An 18,370-nucleotide genomic window follows, 5' to 3' on the forward strand; every position below is an offset into this window, starting at 1 on the left:
AAATACGTACTCTGTCTGCCAATTAGGCTTTGCCTCTGTCCTCAGTTCCCTCACCCCATTGAGCATGTGGTGGGAGGCCGGGAGGCCTTCTCCTCCTCCTCCCCGGCAAGGATGCTCTCCACAGCCTCTTCTTAACAGGCCTCCCCCAGATAGCTGTGTTTAACGTGCAGTTCCCTGGGCTGCTGGGGTTGAAATAGTTGAGTGAACCGCGCCAAATAGATTTGTCAAGTCTGCCGCAGTTTGATTTGATGGCATGACAGAGAGGCAGGAGGAAGGAGGGGACATGAGAGCAGCGAGGCTGCAGGGCGGAGCTCCCTCCACCGCTGGTCCTACCACCGAGTTTCTCTTTGTGGTTTCTGGATGCTGGGCACTGTGCCAGGCTCTCTGGTGTTCCGTGGTGGGCTTGAAAGTGAAACTCAGACAGTAGGACTTAAGGAAAAAACAGGACAGAGAAGGCAGCTGCAGCGTGCAGAGAAAGAGCTGGAAAACACCTTCCTTCTCAGGACAGAGGAAGCGGAGAGGGTGTTGTGACACTTGGAGCACAAATTTGGAAACTCAGTTTCATTTCCCTGACCACTGTCAACACCAATGCAGCATATCAAAGACCGGGGAACTGGAGAAACTAGAGAAAAACAAGATTAATGAGCACTCGAGGTGGTGGGGATGGCTGGGCTATGTATGTCACTGCGATTTTCACCCTGACTGGACAAGGCAAGGTCGAAGCCTGTGTGTGGGTGGTTTTCTTCTTCCTGCTGGCAAGTGAGGAAGACTAAGAACTCCTTTCCAGCCTTCCTGCTCAGTGAGCATTTTCTCTGTAGTCTCTCTGTGTTCAACAGGTATTCACGAGGCTCCCCGTGCAAAGCCTGATCCACGGTGTGGGTGGTTCATGAGCGCCTTCCTGGCAAAATGCAGCCTGCTTACACAGACCACACACACCACACATCCCCCAGTCCTCACCCAGTTCCACATGCCGTAAATATGGAACCCATGATTTTCATATAGGCAGGCCCTCCTTATGCATATTTATGATGTAGCCACAGAGCCGAGAGCTCCTCTACCCGTTAGAGCTCACAACCAACCCATGTGCTCCCTCAGATTACACAAATTACTTTACATACGTCTGTCCTGTCAGAAACCACAGCAGAAACTACTGCCTTTCCTTTTCCCAGCTGCGTGCATAGCACCCCAGAAACAAGCATGGCGTTGTCAACACAGTTGTAAGAAATTTCGTGTGTGCGTGTGCACGTGTGTATAATTACAGGTGCAAGTATGCACCTACACACCAAGAAAGGTGCACGGAGAAGAGTGGGAACAGCTCAGAGTCACCAGTGTGCGGTCACAGTCCTTCCCTCCTCTGAGATTCTAAACCCGACAAAGACCGCTGTCCCCTTTAGTTTCCCTTTATTTTGCCAGTGTAGGCAGCTCTCTTATTGGTATCGTTTTGGTTACCTTCCCCTTATGGATGGTGTTGCTGGGAATTCTTTCCTATTTGGAAAAAAAAAAAAAGCAACACAAAAAAAAGTTGTTCTAATCCCCGATGGCCAGGTTGAGGATAGAAAAGATAAGGTAGAATAAGCCTTGGGCCCGTGGCTTTGCAGAATTACCCAGTCATAAGTGGCCGAGATATGCCGAGCTCACATTAATGTAAGGACAAATGTTAAGAAGAGGCCCCACAAACCCTCATGCAGCGACTTAATTGCTTCAGAACTTGGTGACTTTTCCCAGGTGGAATTGTAGCTCACGGAGTCTAAGCAACTTGCCCCAGGGACAGGAGGACTTTGGAGTCCCCAGGAAAGGCAGTCCTGGTCACCAGGCTTCGGCACCAAAGCAGATGCTCCCACGGTCTGTCCCAGGCCTTCCATCCGTGGGGAAACTGGCTTCCTGGCAGCTGGGAGGCCCGAGAGGCATGCACAGCCTGGAATCTCTGTTTACTGACGGAGTCTAAAAGTGAACAGTACAGTTCAGGATTCAAGGCTAAGCGTGGTGTGAGGAGTTTGGGCTCCATCACAGGATCCTGAAGATGGAGTTGAAAGAAGTTGCTATTTATTTGGTTTGGCCACTTCCCTTCAAAACAAGTGCCCCTGCTTCTAAACTCCTCTGCCCTGTATTTATTTTCTTAATTAAAACAAATCATTTTTGTAAATCAGAGACTTGGAAGGCAAGAGAGTGTTAGCAGGCCACACCCCAAGCCCCCTGGCAACGTGCTGGAAGCACAGGGCATCTGCTGTCGATCTCCTGAGACAGTGGACCATGTGGCCTTGGATAGTCCCTTCCCAGCTCTGACTTGGTGTTCCCAGCCACCCCAACGCAGTGGCACCCTCCCTGCAGCTGCTGTGAGCGGAGCACCTGGCCATCTGCAGAGGGAGGGTCCTCCACAGATGTAACCAGAACGCAAAACTCTCCTTGAGCAGCAGCGAAGCAAGTTGTCAATTTCAAAAGTAACAGGTTCCCATGGGATCTGTATCTTAAAGCCTCTCTTAAAAGCCAGACCCGGAAGGGACCGAGAGAAGTCATCAGGCCTCGCGCTTGAGCTGTCTCAGATAAATGTCCCTCCCAGCCTCATTCTTTATTGGGGATGCGATTATTCCTGCAATTAATAATTTTGAAGATTTTTTTTTTAAAAAAAAAGCTCTTCATGAATACTTGTCCTTATTCCTTTTGTGGTTTGCCATTTTGTTATTGTTGTTGTTGTTGTTGTTGTTGTATAAAGAAGAGACTCAAGCTAGGGAAGAGCATCAGCCTTCAGAAGCTGTATGATCTAAACACGGTTCTATGTGCTCCGAAGAGGGCAAGTGCCCTTTCCAAGTTCAAGCCCCTCAGTTTGTGCATCCCCCTCCATTATGACTGAGAGGAGTCCAGTGTGCTGGGTAATTCAGTTTGTCCCTTATCCATTTGTCGTGGGATGAGCTCAGACCTTTAGCCTCTCCGCTGAGGAAGCGCGGGGGGGAAAATTTCATTATCCATGCGCTTGAACCGTTCTCTGTCAGGCTACTGTTAGCCAGCTTCATCCGGGTCCCCTGGGTGCTGAACTGTCTCCGAGCTGAGGCCAGCCTCCCTGGCGCTGCCAACCATGATGCTGGATTTCTTGTGCTCCGAGGCCAAGACTGTGCACAGAGGTGCTGGAAAAGAAGGGGAGACAAACAGAACATTGGTGTGGCTGGGATTTGGGACTCATTGTCTTTGGCCATTTCCAGCGAACCTAGACAAGTGTTGAGGGGAAGGCTTCTTCATCTGGTGGATTCTTTGCTCTCTGTTCCCTGCTCTGTGGTTGTAGAAACTGGTCCTGGAAGAGGCACGTGGGTAGTAGGGTGCTGTTCAAGCTCAGTTTTTGGTTTTTGGTTGGTTGGTTGGTTGGTTTTGGTTTTGGGTTTTTTGTTTGGTTTTGGTTTTTTTTTTTTTGGTTTTTTTTTTTTTTTTTTTTTTTTTTTTTTTTTTTTTTGTGTGTGTGTGTGTGTGTGTGTGTGTGTGTGTGTGTGTGTGTGTTTCTTCTGCCCACTTGGGGAACTGCCTTTAAAAAAAAGTAAGTCCCCAGAGACCAGTGTCAGGAAGCTCTCAGATGTTGAGGACCCTCACCCCTGCTGAATGACGTATCTGCCTGAATTCCCCCCTGCATCTTTCATCATGGTGTATGATTCTTTTCCAGCCTGTCATTCCTCCAGCCAGGGTCCCCAAGTGTCCTCCTCTCCTGTCCTGCCCTGTCCCTCTCTTCCCTGATGCTCTCCTGTCTCAAATCCTGAAACCCTAATCCTGTTAGTAGGCTGTGTTCCAGGGCTCAGTGTCTCCATGGGAGAAACATAATCCTGCATTAAATGTAGAGGCCCCACAAGGCACACACAGATGGGGATGTGCGCAACCCACCCACCTCCACTCACCCCCAGAAAGAAGCAGTCTGATCACAAAAACAGCCTTACAGTAGGGGAGGAGGAGAGCAGAGGTCATCCCAGTCACAAATATGCATTTGGTTATTAAAGGACTCCTTTGCCCTCCCCCCCTACCCCTGCCCTCCCCTCCCCGGCCCTCCCTGACCCTCCCTTAGATAGAATAGATGATAGATAGATAGATAGATAGATAGATAGATAGATAGATAGATAGATAATAGACAGGCAGACAGACAGATAGATAGATATGTCTACATACACGCACACTTTTGACTGCATCTGGCTAAGTTCCCACATTCACTAGAATGAAGGCAGCTTGAGTTAAAAACTTTTGCTATGGTCTTTAAGGAGGAGTTTTAAGAGAGAGAACTGAACAGACTGTGATTTACAAACAGGACAGGAAACAACAAAACCCGTTGCCTCTCCACCATTTCCCCCGCGGCCCCTCCCTCCACCTTGCCTGTTTGGTACAGCAGATTAATTAAATGGGATGCCATTCATTGATTAACCATTTAATTTTATGTGCAGACATGATCGGTGGTTTAGGAGAAAGTGTGAGATGGCAGGACAGGAGAGGGAGGAAGGCTCTTGGCCCCACATCAGGATAAGTTGCTGCCTTTCCTGAAGTGACTGTGGCTTCCCAGTTTCCCCCACCCTTCTTTTCTGGCCTGCTCTGCTCTCCTCACGTATCTGCACCAAACACATTGAGAAGGAGAGCTCTGGATGCAATTAACATTTATTAATGGGGAGAAATGATTTTTAAGAAAGAAGTCCTCTGCATAAATTCTACCTCAGGGTCTAACATAGACATTGTCTTTGAAACTGGCTTCCGCTCCCTTTGCAGTCCCTGGAGCTGAGAGAGTTCAGATGTTTACAGCCACATAGAAGTAAACAGTATGTCTAGCCACATGTACAAAAGAGACAAGTAGAATACTGAAGCTCTTCTTACACTGGACATCACAATCACGTGAAGAGCTGCTTACCCAACAAAGGGCCTTCCTCATTTAGAAAGCTCCCACAGCTACTAGGCCTGAAAAGTGTCTCTGTTCTCAGGAGCTCAACAACTTTTCCAGAATCTTCTCCTTGGTCCTTGAAGCAGGCGCAATGACCTATAGCATCTACACGATCCCAGGCATATGGATGCCACAGCAGAGATGAATAGTACATAGGATGGGGCCGTAGGGTAGGCAGCACATCTCCCTTTTAGGGGCCTGGAACTGTGCACCATTCCCAGCCGGGCCAAAGCTCCTACCTGTACTTTAAAAAAAAAATACATAAGGAAGGCCAGCAAAGGCCAGGTGGCCAAGACTAGGTATGGGCAAGGAACAGGGAAAGGAGGAGCTCAAAAAATCATCACTGATCCTGCCTTGCTAGATGGATGGATTTTCTCTTATATGTAAGAAGTGATTTTTTTTCTTCTGCATTATGTTATATAGTCCATAAAACCCAAGCCTGGGGGCCATAGGCCTGGTGAAACTGTGCAGACTGCTTTTTTTTTTTTTTTTTTTTTTTTTTTTTTTTTTTTTTTTTGCTGGAGGTGTTCAATGACAACCAAATTGAGGCGTTGGATAGCAGCTGATTTACTTGGCAGGTATTTCTCCTCTCCCCCAGAGGCACAAATCAGAAATCCATTCCGTGCTGCTGGGTTTCAGATTCTGTCCTACTGAAAATAAAGCAAAGGCCCCGAGAATCAATCGGAAAATGTTGGATTATGTTCAGAATTCAGCCAGGCACCAAATGGATTACCAAGCCACTTTGTGCCCTGAATTGGTTTTTGAACTTGCTTTGCACAGGTGCACTCGAAGAAAGCTCTTGGTTCCTCATAGCTTCCTGAAAAACAATACACATACATATATTTAATCAATAACACACCCCCCCCCCGCCGCCCCAGAAGGCTAGGGTCAGGGTGAACACACTCCTTATCTTCCTTTGGGTGGTAAAGTAGCTATATTAGTATTTTTCTTTGAAAAGGAATAAAATGTATATCCTCTTCAACGTCTAGCCTTTTAAGCAGTTGTTAAAATTCAATCACTGTACTTGGTATGTCCCTATCTGGGTATAAGACATATGAGCAATCTATTGATTTTTCCCACCATTTCAAACATCTCACTGCCAAGGTTTGGCTTGACAGTTTTTGGCCACAGGCAGGAACTAGAAGCGAAGGGCCTTCTAAACTTGAACTCTCCCGGTTGTCCAAAGGCCCAGTTATGACTTGTGACTTAGTTCCCACTCCAACATTTGGCCGAGGTATTGTGCAGGTCCTGGAGCAGGTCACAAGGGCTGGTAGGGTCTAGTGTCCACCAGCAAGCTTACAATGACTTTACCTTCCTAAAGGAGAAATTAAAGTATCTAAGGTTTATTGATCTGCCTGTTGTGATTTAGTGAGTCGGCAGAGAATGGGGGAATAAAACCAGTTTCCTGGCATCATTTCCCAGGCATGCTACCTTTGTGATGCCTAGACTGGAAGCCAAGAATCCATCTTAGGGAATTTGATCAGAAAATGGATGACGGTGGTTCTAAAACCACAGAAGCATTGAGAAAGTCATAAAGATGTATAATATATGACAGCATTTACCAACTATAAATAGGGGAGATGCAGGGAGAAAAATAGAGATCTTGTAAAGCCATTGGGTCAGGAGAAATAGAAACTGCTTAATATTTCATTAAAAATGGATTTTCATAAATTGCACTTTGATGTCTTTGGACAAAAGGCAGGGCATAAGGACTAAGGCGTTGTTATTCATTACTCTTGGTTATTAATAATTTGAACTGTTATTGAACCAACACATCAACAAGGTATATCCTGCCTGTGAATGGAGCACTCACCATGTGTTCTGGGCACTAGGCGAAGTGAATTAAATAGCCACAGCAATTGCCCACAAAAGCACTTAGATTATAAGGAACAGTGGGTCACTCAAGTGCCCTTTTACAAAGTGGATGTTCTTAGAGAGGAGCTCAAACGGTGAAGACTCTTGGGGAGAAAGGCTTAGACTCTGCTGGCCAGAGAGGGGCTAGCAGGTCAACTCCTGCAGAGTCCTCACTTACAGTGAAGGACAATGTAGCCCCGAGGGGGACAGAGATATTTGCCCACCTCTTGGTCTAATTAGCAGCAGGGCCTGACTCCAGGCTCCTGATGAAGCGGTGGGGTTTGTTTTGTTCTCTCTGCCTCACTCAGAGTGAGAGGCATGCAGAAATCTCCAGAAAGATGATGTTCCTTCTGCAGAGAGTCTGGGCAGAGGGCAGACAGAGGGAGGTACAAGGTCAAAAGCCAAAAAGAAAGCAGTAAGGACCTAAACTTGGAAACGTGAAGAATAATTTGAACCCAAGTTCAAATGAGACGTTTTGAATCCCTTCTCCATCCAGAGACTGGAGGAGAAGGCGCAAAACTGAATGGCAGAACAGAATTCCATGTGAGACACACAGATCAATCATATGCTCATCTCCCATCCCGACTGAGGCCACTGTAGGTGGAACATGAGGGGCCTCACCCAAAGCTCATGGTCACATGCATTCTCTCAGGCTGGTGCATCTGAATGTGTGCAACCCCGGCGCCCACATGTAGCACATTTATTCCGAAGCTGTCCACTCCCAAGGATACTCAAGTTGTGCAATCATTTTCTTAAGAAGGGAGGGTCGAGAGTCAGGCACAGTGGTGCGTGCCAGCACTCATGAAGCTAAGCAGGAGAACCTCAAGTTCAAAGCCAGACTAAACTACATCATTGAGTTCTGGGCCAACTTGAGCTACAAAGTAAGACCCTGTACCAGAAAAGGAGAGGGAGGAGGAGGAGAGGAGAAAAGATTTCCTGGGATTATCTGCCAAGGCTGAGAAATGAAGGGGGCCAGAGAAGATAAAATTGGATATTAAAAACACATAAAGCATGCTGTGTTTCTAAATGGTACCAGCATGGTGTACAGGTTGTGGATTAGAAGCTGTGTGCAAGTTCAAATCCTTTCAGCTCTCCAATTAGGTATTTATGTGCCAACTGAAGCCACCTCCAGTAGGAACTGCTTAGTGTCTCCTGATGGAGGCCACACGCAGTCACCATCACCATCGGCAGCAGCGGGGGAAACATCCAGAGGTGGCCCCCACTGCTCACAGCACCCCGTCCGAAAGCAGCAAAGTGTGTCATTTGCTGCTCCTCAAACAAAACAAAACCAAAAAGAAACAGAAAAGTCTGCGTTGCATGCTGAACTCTAGAAGAAGTGACTCATCTCTTTAGCTTGGATTCAGTTCCTCCAGCCCTTTCCTCAGTACTGGAGAATCATTGTCAGCACCAAGGAAGCAAGAAACAGGAATGGGGAGGCAAGGTCTTTCTGGAACCCCATTCTCCTCTCAAAGATTAGCATATCAAGGGGTCGGGTGGCTCTCTGCACCTCTCCCTCAGGGCTCCTTCCTCTCTCTTTGCTAACATGGTCCGTCTGTCCGTCCGTGTCCCCCCCCCCGCCCCCCCCGCCCCGGCTGCAGTCATCTTAAAGACGGCAGCAGGACCAAACCCGAGCAAGAGGAGTGGCCCTTCTGTGTTCCCTGTGTCACACAAAGCTGCAGAGGGGACACCAGTGGCATTAGGGTCCTGCCTGGGAGAGCTACCTAGGAAGTAGAGAGAACAGTGAGCAGGATGGTTAAGTAGGATTCTCTCGGGGTAGGTTTCGTCCTGTGGTTTAAGCACAGCGGACTGATGACATCAATTTCCGTTTTTTTTTTTTTTTTTTTTTTTTTTCCTGTGTGGAACAAGCTACTTCCCCGCTTCATTTGGTTGCAGAAGGTGTGAAGTCTCTTCCCCTTTACCCCTGTCATCTGTGGGGTGTTCTTAACCGCCTCAATCTTTTGGCCTTAGCAAATGGAAAATATGGGGGGTTCGGGGTTGCCAAATGGTAGGGTTCACAGTTGATGGAGAAGAAAAGGCTGCATTGTTGACTGCCTGTAAGCTTGCGAGATACTCTGCTGTTCCCAAAACCGTCCTATAGTGGGATTATAAACTCCCTGTGGGATCACATCACTAGTCTGTGACTTTACTTCTCCTCAGCCCATGATGGGCTACCCGGCCATCAGGACTCCTAGCCACCAGTCAGAATGCTGTAAATTTATCAAAAGAGATGGGAGTCCGCAAAGGAAGCCGCAGGCTTGAATGCCATGGGTCCAGACAGAGATGTGCGAGCCTCAGTTTCCCCATCAGTAAAGCAGAGGTTGTGAGTGTGGTATCCAATCATCATGTTGACAGTGTTTGGCTTCAGTGTTCAATATGCCAGTTTTTAAATCTCTCTTGTCCTCTTCCTGTCTGTGGCCTAAACACCTGGCAGGTACTGAGTGTTGAGACCTGGAGATTCTGGTTTCCCTGTGCAGGAGAGACTGCTGGTCCAGGAAGATTGGCCATGAGTAGATCTACAAGGTCCTGTGGTTGTTATATATATGACAGGCATGAATTCAAAGTGACGGTTGGCTGCTTGTTTCTTCCATTCACCCTTACCCAGGGAAACGAAAAGAAATTCACATAGTCTTGCCCTACTTACTTATTTTTTAATGGAGAGCATACAAATACATGAGGTCCATATGGCCATTATTGATTTGGGCCATCTGGTAAGCCGGGACTTGTGCCTACCATGTTAGGTCAGAAGCTACTCCAAAAAGCCTTTCCTCCCATAAGAGAGGCCCCGGTCAGCTGGGGACAGGGATGGATTTCATTACAGACTGGGGGCTACACTAAGACGGAGCTGGAGCATGGCCCTTAAGAGGCTGTCTACAATAAAGAGCCGAGAGAACCAAGAAAAGCGTTGACTGACAGAAGGTACAGGGTAGACGTCCCCCCTCACCGGCTCACTCACTCAGAATGGGGAAGTGTCTAAGGAACTAACAAAAACAAGAGTGAAGGAGTATGCAATGAGAAAGGCCCTGTAAGTAGCCCTGTGCGCCCGCAACGTGAGGAAGAGGGAGTGTCGAGTTCAAGCTAGTGTGTGAGGTCTGCTGGCCCTGACAGATGACATGGCTACCTCCCTTACAATGAATGTGCTTTCTTCTCTCACTCAGCTTCTGAAGTGTTTTCTTTTTGAAAGCTCCTTCCTCTGTTTGCTCTCAGCCCAGAAGCAAAATGTTCCTTCCTTCCAAAACTTTTTGCAACGTTCGCTTTTTTTTGTTTGTTTTCAAGTTAGAGCAGAATGAGAAATTAACTTTTTTCAGTTATTCTAAAAAGCCCAACAGGACAGGGCCACTGATGGTTTCTAGGAATGGCTTGTGATGCTTTCCTGCCTCTCTCGATGATGGCTCAAGGGTTGGCCTCATAAACAGAATTTCAGTGTCACTGCTCTGTGTCTTATGTTGCAGGTATTCCAGGCTAACAATGATGCAACCGAGGTGGTCCTAAATAAACTCCACACGCCACTGCTGACAAGGTTCATCAGGATCCGCCCACAGACGTGGCACTTGGGCATTGCCCTTCGGCTGGAGCTCTTTGGCTGTCGAGTCACAGGTGAGTTGGGGGGGAGGGAGTCCCGGTGAGACAGGAGAAGCAATTACATTCTAGGATTCTCCCCCTCTTTCTGAATCGATAAGATTGGACTTTCCCAAAATGAATGGCTCAAAGGCCCAACTCCTACCAGACTTAATCATTCATTCATTTATTCATCCATCCATCCATCTAATACGTTTTTATTATGCTAATGCTACTTCTACTAGTTAAAATGTACTGAATAATAATTTGATACCAGATTCTAGTCCCACCATAAATGTGCTATCTTTTATTATTTTTCATTTTTATTATTCTTACTAGAACTCAATGGCATAGGTCATTGTCCTCACTTTACTAAATTGCCAAGAAGTGATGGTACCAGGGTTTGAACCTAGGTAACTTGAGTCTCAAATAGTGCTCTCTCCTGCCTCATGTAGAGACCAAAATCTAGAAGTGGTATTATAGACATAATGGGGGCATGACAGACCCAGTCCTGTGTGGGCATTTTGACAAGTTGGATGGACAAATGAATAACAAGCAAAATGATCAATCAATGTCCATTCAAAAACTATGAAGAATATCCAGAAACAGGGCCTCATGGTCCTCGGAGTGTCCTGCAGAGGACTTGACATAGCCTGGCAAGTCAAGAAAGACTTCCGTGACGGTGAGTTACTGAGGTCAGAGGGCAGACAAACCAGACATTACCTGCTGAGGAAAGATTTGAAAGGATACTCGGCAGTAATCACTGCTTGTTTGCTGGCATTGTAGCAAGAGAACTGAGAACAATGTTTGAGGACAGCATCTGAAGGGAACACGGTGCTCATGGTCTAAAACCCAAGGGCTGTGCAATGGGGATCACCAGAGTGGGAGCTGGTACCATGGTGTAGCGGTGATGCCGTGGTGGTTGGACTAGCAATAGTATGCATGTGTACAGGTCAATCATTTCCACTCTTTGAACTCCACCTAGAAAGACAAGTTGCTTCTTTGACCTGGAAGGGTCTTCGTTGTCCATCCATCCACCTACCTGCCTACTTCTTCACATTCCATCTCTGTCCGGGAGTGTACCGTCATGTGACCCTGCTTACAGTTTCTGGTTCGAGTACCCTGTGTCTGCACCTTCTCTACATCTATCACGACTCTCTCCTGTACTTTCTACTGCCGGTTCTTCACCTAGGATGACACTGATGAAGAAATTAGACTCAGAAAGACAACAGCTTACCCCAGCCCACCATCCATCCCAGAGGCGACAGAGTCAGGCCCTGTACCCATTGTTGCTCAGTACAAATCCCTTGTCACCTGTAGCTAGAGTTTTCCTGCCTGGCCCACAGTCAGGACAAATCTCTCTCACCTGCCAGTCCCACAGCCCCTCAGACCCAACCAAGTAAACACAGAGACTTATATTGGTTGCAAACTATATGGCCGTGGCAGGCTTCTTGCTAACTGTTCTTACAGCTTGAATTAATCCATTTCCATTAATCTATACCTTGCCACATGGCTCGTGGCTTACCGGCATCTTCACATGCTGTTTGTCATCGTGGTGGCTGGCAGTGTCTCTCTGACTCAGCCTTCCACTTCCCAGCTTTATTCTCCTCCTTGTCCTGCCTACACTTCCTGCCTAGCCAATGGCCAATCAGTGTTTTATTTATTGACCAATCAGCAACACATTTGCCATACAGAACATCCCACAACAGTCACCCTTAGACAGGGACCTGGCTTCCTCCTTGTAGGGACAGCTCATCCCAAAAGGGATGCTCCTTCTGCGCTGCTGGCTAGGCCAGCAGAGGATGATGAGCATGAGTTTACCTAGGACTTGTGATTCATTTGCTCCCCACCCACCCCATTCATTCCATGAAGACCCCGCACTGAGACTTGAGCTAGAGACGTGAACAGGATGAGGTCTCCGATGTCAAAGAACGTTCAAGCTAGTGACCGAGATAAATAGCAAACAAATGCAAGAATGCATCATGATAAGCTAACATATGTGTGGAGGGAGTCCAGGTACTCCGAGGAGTGACTGGGGGCACTTAATCACTATAGAATGAAAGTTTGGCCAGAGCCAAATGTGATCCTTATAGTTTGAGGTGAGCAAAGGTTAGTCTGGTAGTGAATGGGGGTGGGGGGCATCTCAGGTGGTGGAAGCAGTGTGTGGGAAGGACCCGAAGCAGTAAAGAGCTCTGGTGACACATGTGGAGAACTTGGTACTGAGCCCAGGAAGGTTCCCCATCTTGTAGGCAAAATGATCTCCCAGGAAATAATTCAGTGCTTGCCCGAACTCCACTGCCCTCGCTGTCCTTGAGGGTCAGTGGGGATTGGTGTCGTGGATGGATGTGCTGACACACGTTCTCAGAAGCCCTGGTCAGAGCCGTGACTACAGATGGCTAACAGTCACTGGACCCTGGTACATGAGGCTCCATTCTAAGGCCTGCTCTGAGGTAACTAAGAGTCCCCACCACAGCCCTGAAGAGGTAGGCACTGTTGAGAGAGAGCCCATGTAGACTCGGGGAACTTGATGCGTGGAGCAATTAAATCACTTGACCAAAGTCACCTCGCTAAGTTAACCAGCAGAGTGAACACAAAACCAAGCATTCTGGGTCCAAGTTCAGGCTCTGACTATACAACCTCATAATGCAAAATAAAACAGATAAGCATGTACCCCGAAGATCTGGTAGTTGCTTAATGAGTGGGCCTCAGCCATGACTTCTAGGATTTTCCTTGTCTCTTCTAGATGCACCCTGCTCCAACATGCTGGGGATGCTCTCGGGCCTCATTGCTGATACCCAGATCTCTGCCTCCTCCACCCGAGAATACCTCTGGAGCCCCAGTGCGGCCCGCCTGGTTAGCAGCCGTTCCGGCTGGTTCCCTCGGAACCCTCAAGCCCAGCCAGGTGAAGAGTGGCTTCAGGTGGACTTGGGGACGCCCAAGACGGTGAAAGGTGTCATCATCCAGGGAGCCCGTGGAGGGGACAGCATCTCTGCCATGGAAGCCAGGGCATTTGTACGCAAGTTCAAAGTCTCCTACAGCCTAAATGGCAAGGAATGGGAATACATCCAGGATCCCAGGACTCAGCAGCCAAAGGTAGGCTGTTCTCGGGGAACTCTAATGCCATTCTAAATAGAGGTGAAGTGGGTGGGGTGCAGAGAGTTGGGGTACTGATTTCCCATCTAGCAGCCACCATCAAATCCCATCAGTCCAATAAAATGAGTATCAACCAAGAGACTATGTTATGCCAGGCCTGGTCCTGAAGTTATACTCCTTCTTAATCCCCATAATCTTTCTACAAAGCCTATTATTTGATCACTCACCATTTTAGAGATGACAAAATGGAGGCTTATGTTATATCCAGGGCCACACTGTTTACCAGTGCTCGAGACCAAAAAGTCAGACTTCAAAACCCAGATACCACAGCACTGCCTGCTTATGAAGTTTAGTGCCCTTCTCAGCCTCCTCTGGATAAAGTTTCCTTGAACAGGGCCAGACATCCCAAGGGGATGTGGTTGTTGGAGGCCAGACTATAGAAACCGGGGGTTTACTTCCAAAAATAACTGTTTTTCTGAAAGTTACGCTTCTTCGTATTTTCTTAGTCTTGATTGCTCAGATCTTTTGTGCCTCTCACACTGAGTTTGAAAGGAAAAGAGAATGATGCTGGGCCAGCAGTAACAGGTCAGGATAGCCCACCCCTGCCATGAGAGAAGGGAAGGCTGGCCTTGAGCCTAGCATACAAGGAGCCCCAGAAGGAAGAGCACTCCATGCCTCTCCCCTCTTCAGATTCATCTCCTGGCAGGCCAGGCTATCTGGTCCTCATTTCTACAGAAGTACAGAATCTTTAACCAAGGAAGGAGTCCTCCCTGTAATAAGCAAGGCTTTGCTTTCTGAATGCATAGTCCAGGGCTAAGTTGGAGGTTTTGACAGTCCTGATGTGAAACTTCCAGCTCACAATTCCAGGGGCTTGGAAAGACTCGGGGTTTGGAAGCCAGAACCTTCAATGGATAGAGCGGGAACTGGACCACAAGTTCCCTAGTGACGGCTAATCATGGCTCTTCTTGGAAACTGAAATCATTTGAGCAAGTTTCAGAGCATGCCCTGCCTGAGGCGGTGCCCTTACTTTTAAGACTGTGGATCTTGAGTACCTGCAGATGGCTGACCCCCAGGCGTTCCTGGACATAGCCACCTCAACACCTGTCTTCTCCCTATGTGAAGGACTCTGAGGTGGCTCTGGGTGGAATTCCCACACAGCTCCAACTTCTGTCAGCAATTTTATGCACTGGTGATCTAGGAGAGGTTTCTTTTGGTAGAATTGCTTCTGATAAACCAAGGTCTAGAAAACAATCTCAGGCCATCAACTTGTAATCAAGAGGATAGTGTTATTACCCTAAAGAGGGAGTGGCTATTTTCTTTCAGACTGTCAGTGAACTGGGAACTGTTGGCCATTGGGATCGTTTTGGCCCCAGGCTTCTGGGGATTAAATGACCTGTAGGGCCTCATTCGTTCAGGCAAGCATACCACCAACTGAACTATATCCCCATCTCATTCAGGTGCCTTATACACACAGACATCCAAGTATTGGAAAAAAACACTTTTAAAATAAGGCAAGGAATCTGGACTGGTAGACACAGCCAATCCTGCCTTCCGTTCTTCCTGGCCAAGGTCAGCTTAAATCACATTTGGAGCTTAGACCTCCCCTGACAATGGCCACTCTAATGCTCCCTAATTTCCATATTTCGAGGTCCCTCGTGGACTTCTCCAAATGAACAAAGACCTTGGTTTGAAATGAAGTCACATAATGGGTAATGCCCCATGAATCAACCACAATGTGGGGGGTGGGGAGTGGGGAGGAGTTCTACTGGAGGGCTGAACAACCTGTCTCCCTATAGCTGTTTGAAGGGAACATGCACTATGACACTCCTGACATCCGAAGGTTCGATCCAGTTCCAGCGCAATATGTGCGGGTATACCCAGAGAGATGGTCACCAGCAGGCATTGGGATGAGGCTGGAGGTCCTGGGCTGTGACTGGACAGGTAAGGGGGATTTCCTCTCCATGTCTTGCTCGCTTGGTCTTGTGGTCTTGGTATCCTGGGAGGGGACAGGGGCAGTCAGCCTTTGATGAAGCTAAACATCACTGCATACCTGTTGTATTCTCGGACCACCTCTGAACTTGGAGACGTCTCTCAAGGGAAGCATTTTGTCCTTTGTCAAGGATCAGTTCAGCTCCTCAACATGAGTCTCTTGAAAAACAAGTCATAACCACCCACCACCCACCCAAATTCAATTAGACCCCAGCTCTTCAGGCCAGGGGGCTGTGGCTGTTGATTTAGGAAAGAAAAACTCTCTCATGATAATAAAGTAATCGGTTTATGTCTGAATCTGGCCTCCAGATGTCAGAGGCTCAGAGACAGCATTTTCCTTTCAAAGCCACATCTGTAAAAGGCATTTATTTGCTCAGGAGGGACAGTGGTGCAGGGGTGCATCTTCCCAGTGCGTAGCCATGGTCCTGCTCCTTCCTGCCCTACCAGGTGGCATAGGCCTGGGGCGAGTGTCTCCATGAATTTTCCCTGTGAGGGTGAGGCCCCAGAGCTCACCCTCCCCCTGGCTGGTTGCTGAAGGAGGGAAGAACCTACCCTTCCGAGTCAGGCCCTACCTTGCCTCTGGCTACTAGCCTGCTTCTTCTGCAGAGCTGGCACAGCCTGCCAAAATGAGCTTTTGGGGAGCCACCTTGAGCTCAGGGCCCCACCCAGTGCCAGCAGGAACCACCAGCAGGCATAGCTCTCCTGCCCCACCCCACCAGGGCCCCATGCATCCCCATTTTCCTGTCTGCTGTACCTGTCACTGGCTCCGGCAACAGGATGGCATGAAGGATTAATAAGGGCATGTCAGAGGAGTGCTTTCGGCTCCTGGGGAGAAAAGTGCTGCCTGTGAGCGGGCTACAAGTGCACAGAGGAATCCTGTGCAGACGTGCAGGCCAGGAAGGGGGCCCAAGTTCACCTCTAGGCTTGGAGGTGAAGACAGTTCCGTGGAATCCATACCAGTAGGAAGACTCACCTTCACCACCACCCCCATCGCGCACGCATGGCACATACACACACACACACACACACACACACACACACACACACACACACACACACACACTTGTAGGGATAAGGTTAAGTCCCCCAAAGCCTGAATGGTCACCTGTGCCTCACAGGTACCAAAAACCCACCTCAAACACAAACTAGTTTCATTTGCCCACCTTCGACTCCAGGGTTAGAGCTATAGAGGATCCAGAAACTTCTAGGCTAGTGGTTTCCAAACACGTTTGACCACGTACCTCAAGTTAAACTGAACCTCCATTGCAGCCACTTTGATTGACAAGCAAGCACATACATGTGCACATGTGGGGAAGTTCTTGGATTTCAGAAACAGATTGCTAAATTCAAGTCCCTCCCCGGCCGTCACTGCGTGCGGAACCTGGGACAAATGACTTCCTCTCTTACCTGGAAAGTGGGGATGGCATCAGTCTATCTCAAAGCCCCACAGCTATTATGAGAATGGCATGGAGTAATGGTGGAGAGTGTTTAGATTGCTGCCCAACACTGGCAAGCTGATTAGGGGCAAACGTAACAGGAGGGAATGCCCCAAGCTGTGCTCAAACCTTACTAGGTGAGCATACCCTGAAAGATTACAGCTCAGAATTCTAAAAACCTGTACCCATTAAACTGATTCCATGACCTACAGCGTGATGCGTGGTTCAGAAACAAACCACAGAGCTAAGCCTACTGCCCTTTCACAGACTGGGAAACTGAGTCCCAGAAAGTCACACTTCCCTCTGGCCCCTTTTCCTTCTGTACCATGCCTCTTCCCAGACTGGCCTTGCTTTATGGCCAGCTGGACATTTGCGAGTGTCCTCTTCCCTCATTGCCCCTCCAGCCCCAACCTGCCCCAGATTGCCCTGGTGACAGCAGCAGGTTTCCCATTTCAAAGCCCAGCCCTACTCTAGCAAGATCAGAGTTGAGGCATGTTACCCTCTGCCCAGACTCTGTGGCTTTGATGTTTCTGACATCTGGTTTTCATTTGGGAGGAACGCTGCTGTTTGGTGGGTAGTTACCTCAGAGTACCCAGTACAAACAGTGGCCACAGAGGCCGGCTCCTGCTTCCTCACTTTCACTCACACACCCTGGCCCCTTATCACCTCACCAGCCCCTCATGGCCCCGGGGGGCTTCACTTTATCTCCTCCCACCAGCTGACCAGTTTCGTCTAAAACTTCCAGAAACAGTTCTTAGTACACATTCTTCTTGTTTTTAAAATCGCCATCTCTGTCTGCAAGTCGCCCTTGATTCATTTCTTTCCTTCCTTCTTCCTCTCCCCCCCCCCACCCCCCCCCCCCCCCACCCCCCCACCCCCCGCCCAAAAGGAAAACAGAAAATCTGAAGGGCTGGGCTGAACCGGTTCGGCTAAATCATTTGACAGGCCCGCTTCACCTGTTAGCCAGTGTGTTTGGGTTTCAAATGATTACTTCTTGCCTTGCTGCCCATAGTTAGCTTTTACAATTGAGCTTGAGATTCCATGACACGGTGACAAATTTGAACTCGCAAATTAGGACGCTTCGAGGTTATTTGCTGTTTTCTTTGAGCAAAAGGCAGGCACGGCAGTGGGAAACACGGAAGGTTATGTGCATAGTATTTAATAGCAGAAAGGTGGGAAGTCGACCGTGAACAGTCTTTTCAGCATATTTACCCATTTCCTCAGCTCCCGGCTTTATTAGAGAGCGTCCTGAAGGGCGCCCCACAAAGGCACCCAATCACATGCTATAGTGCAAAGGAGCACACACAAAGACAGGAGGTACAATGCCCTCGCTTCTTCGGGGCATCTGGTTGGAGGGCAGCTCTAGGATGCACTCACCTCTCCACAACACCCAGGTTTCCAGAACTCTTCCCGCCCCACCCAGGGCCTGACTCACAGCCTCATTCATTCCCCACATAGTTGATGAATGAGCGACCTGTTGAGCAAGAAAACAAGTGAATGAATGGATGTGTGAATCACCTACCTGGCCCAGGTGAAAATGGACTGCCTGCAG

The 18,370-nt window shown here is 48.4% G+C and overlaps 1 protein-coding gene across 3 annotated transcripts in view; it reads left to right on the plus strand.

The window, feature by feature from the left end:
• The window catches only part of Nrp2 (neuropilin 2), a 120,436-nt gene that overhangs the window by 51,027 nt on the left and 51,039 nt on the right, over positions 1 to 18,370 (plus strand). For all 3 annotated transcript variants that reach the window (XM_052749632.1, XM_052749633.1, XM_052749634.1), the window contains exons 8-10: positions 10,195 to 10,339; positions 13,044 to 13,393; positions 15,190 to 15,334. In XM_052749632.1, coding sequence (XP_052605592.1) covers positions 10,195 to 10,339; positions 13,044 to 13,393; positions 15,190 to 15,334 — 640 coding nt within the window. The remainder of the gene's footprint in view (positions 1 to 10,194; positions 10,340 to 13,043; positions 13,394 to 15,189; positions 15,335 to 18,370) is intronic.

The sequence above is a fragment of the Peromyscus californicus genome, unplaced genomic scaffold, assembly GCF_007827085.1.
Source record: "Peromyscus californicus insignis strain IS unplaced genomic scaffold, ASM782708v3 Scaffold_21__1_contigs__length_65335640, whole genome shotgun sequence".
Taxonomy (NCBI): Eukaryota; Metazoa; Chordata; class Mammalia; order Rodentia; family Cricetidae; genus Peromyscus; species Peromyscus californicus.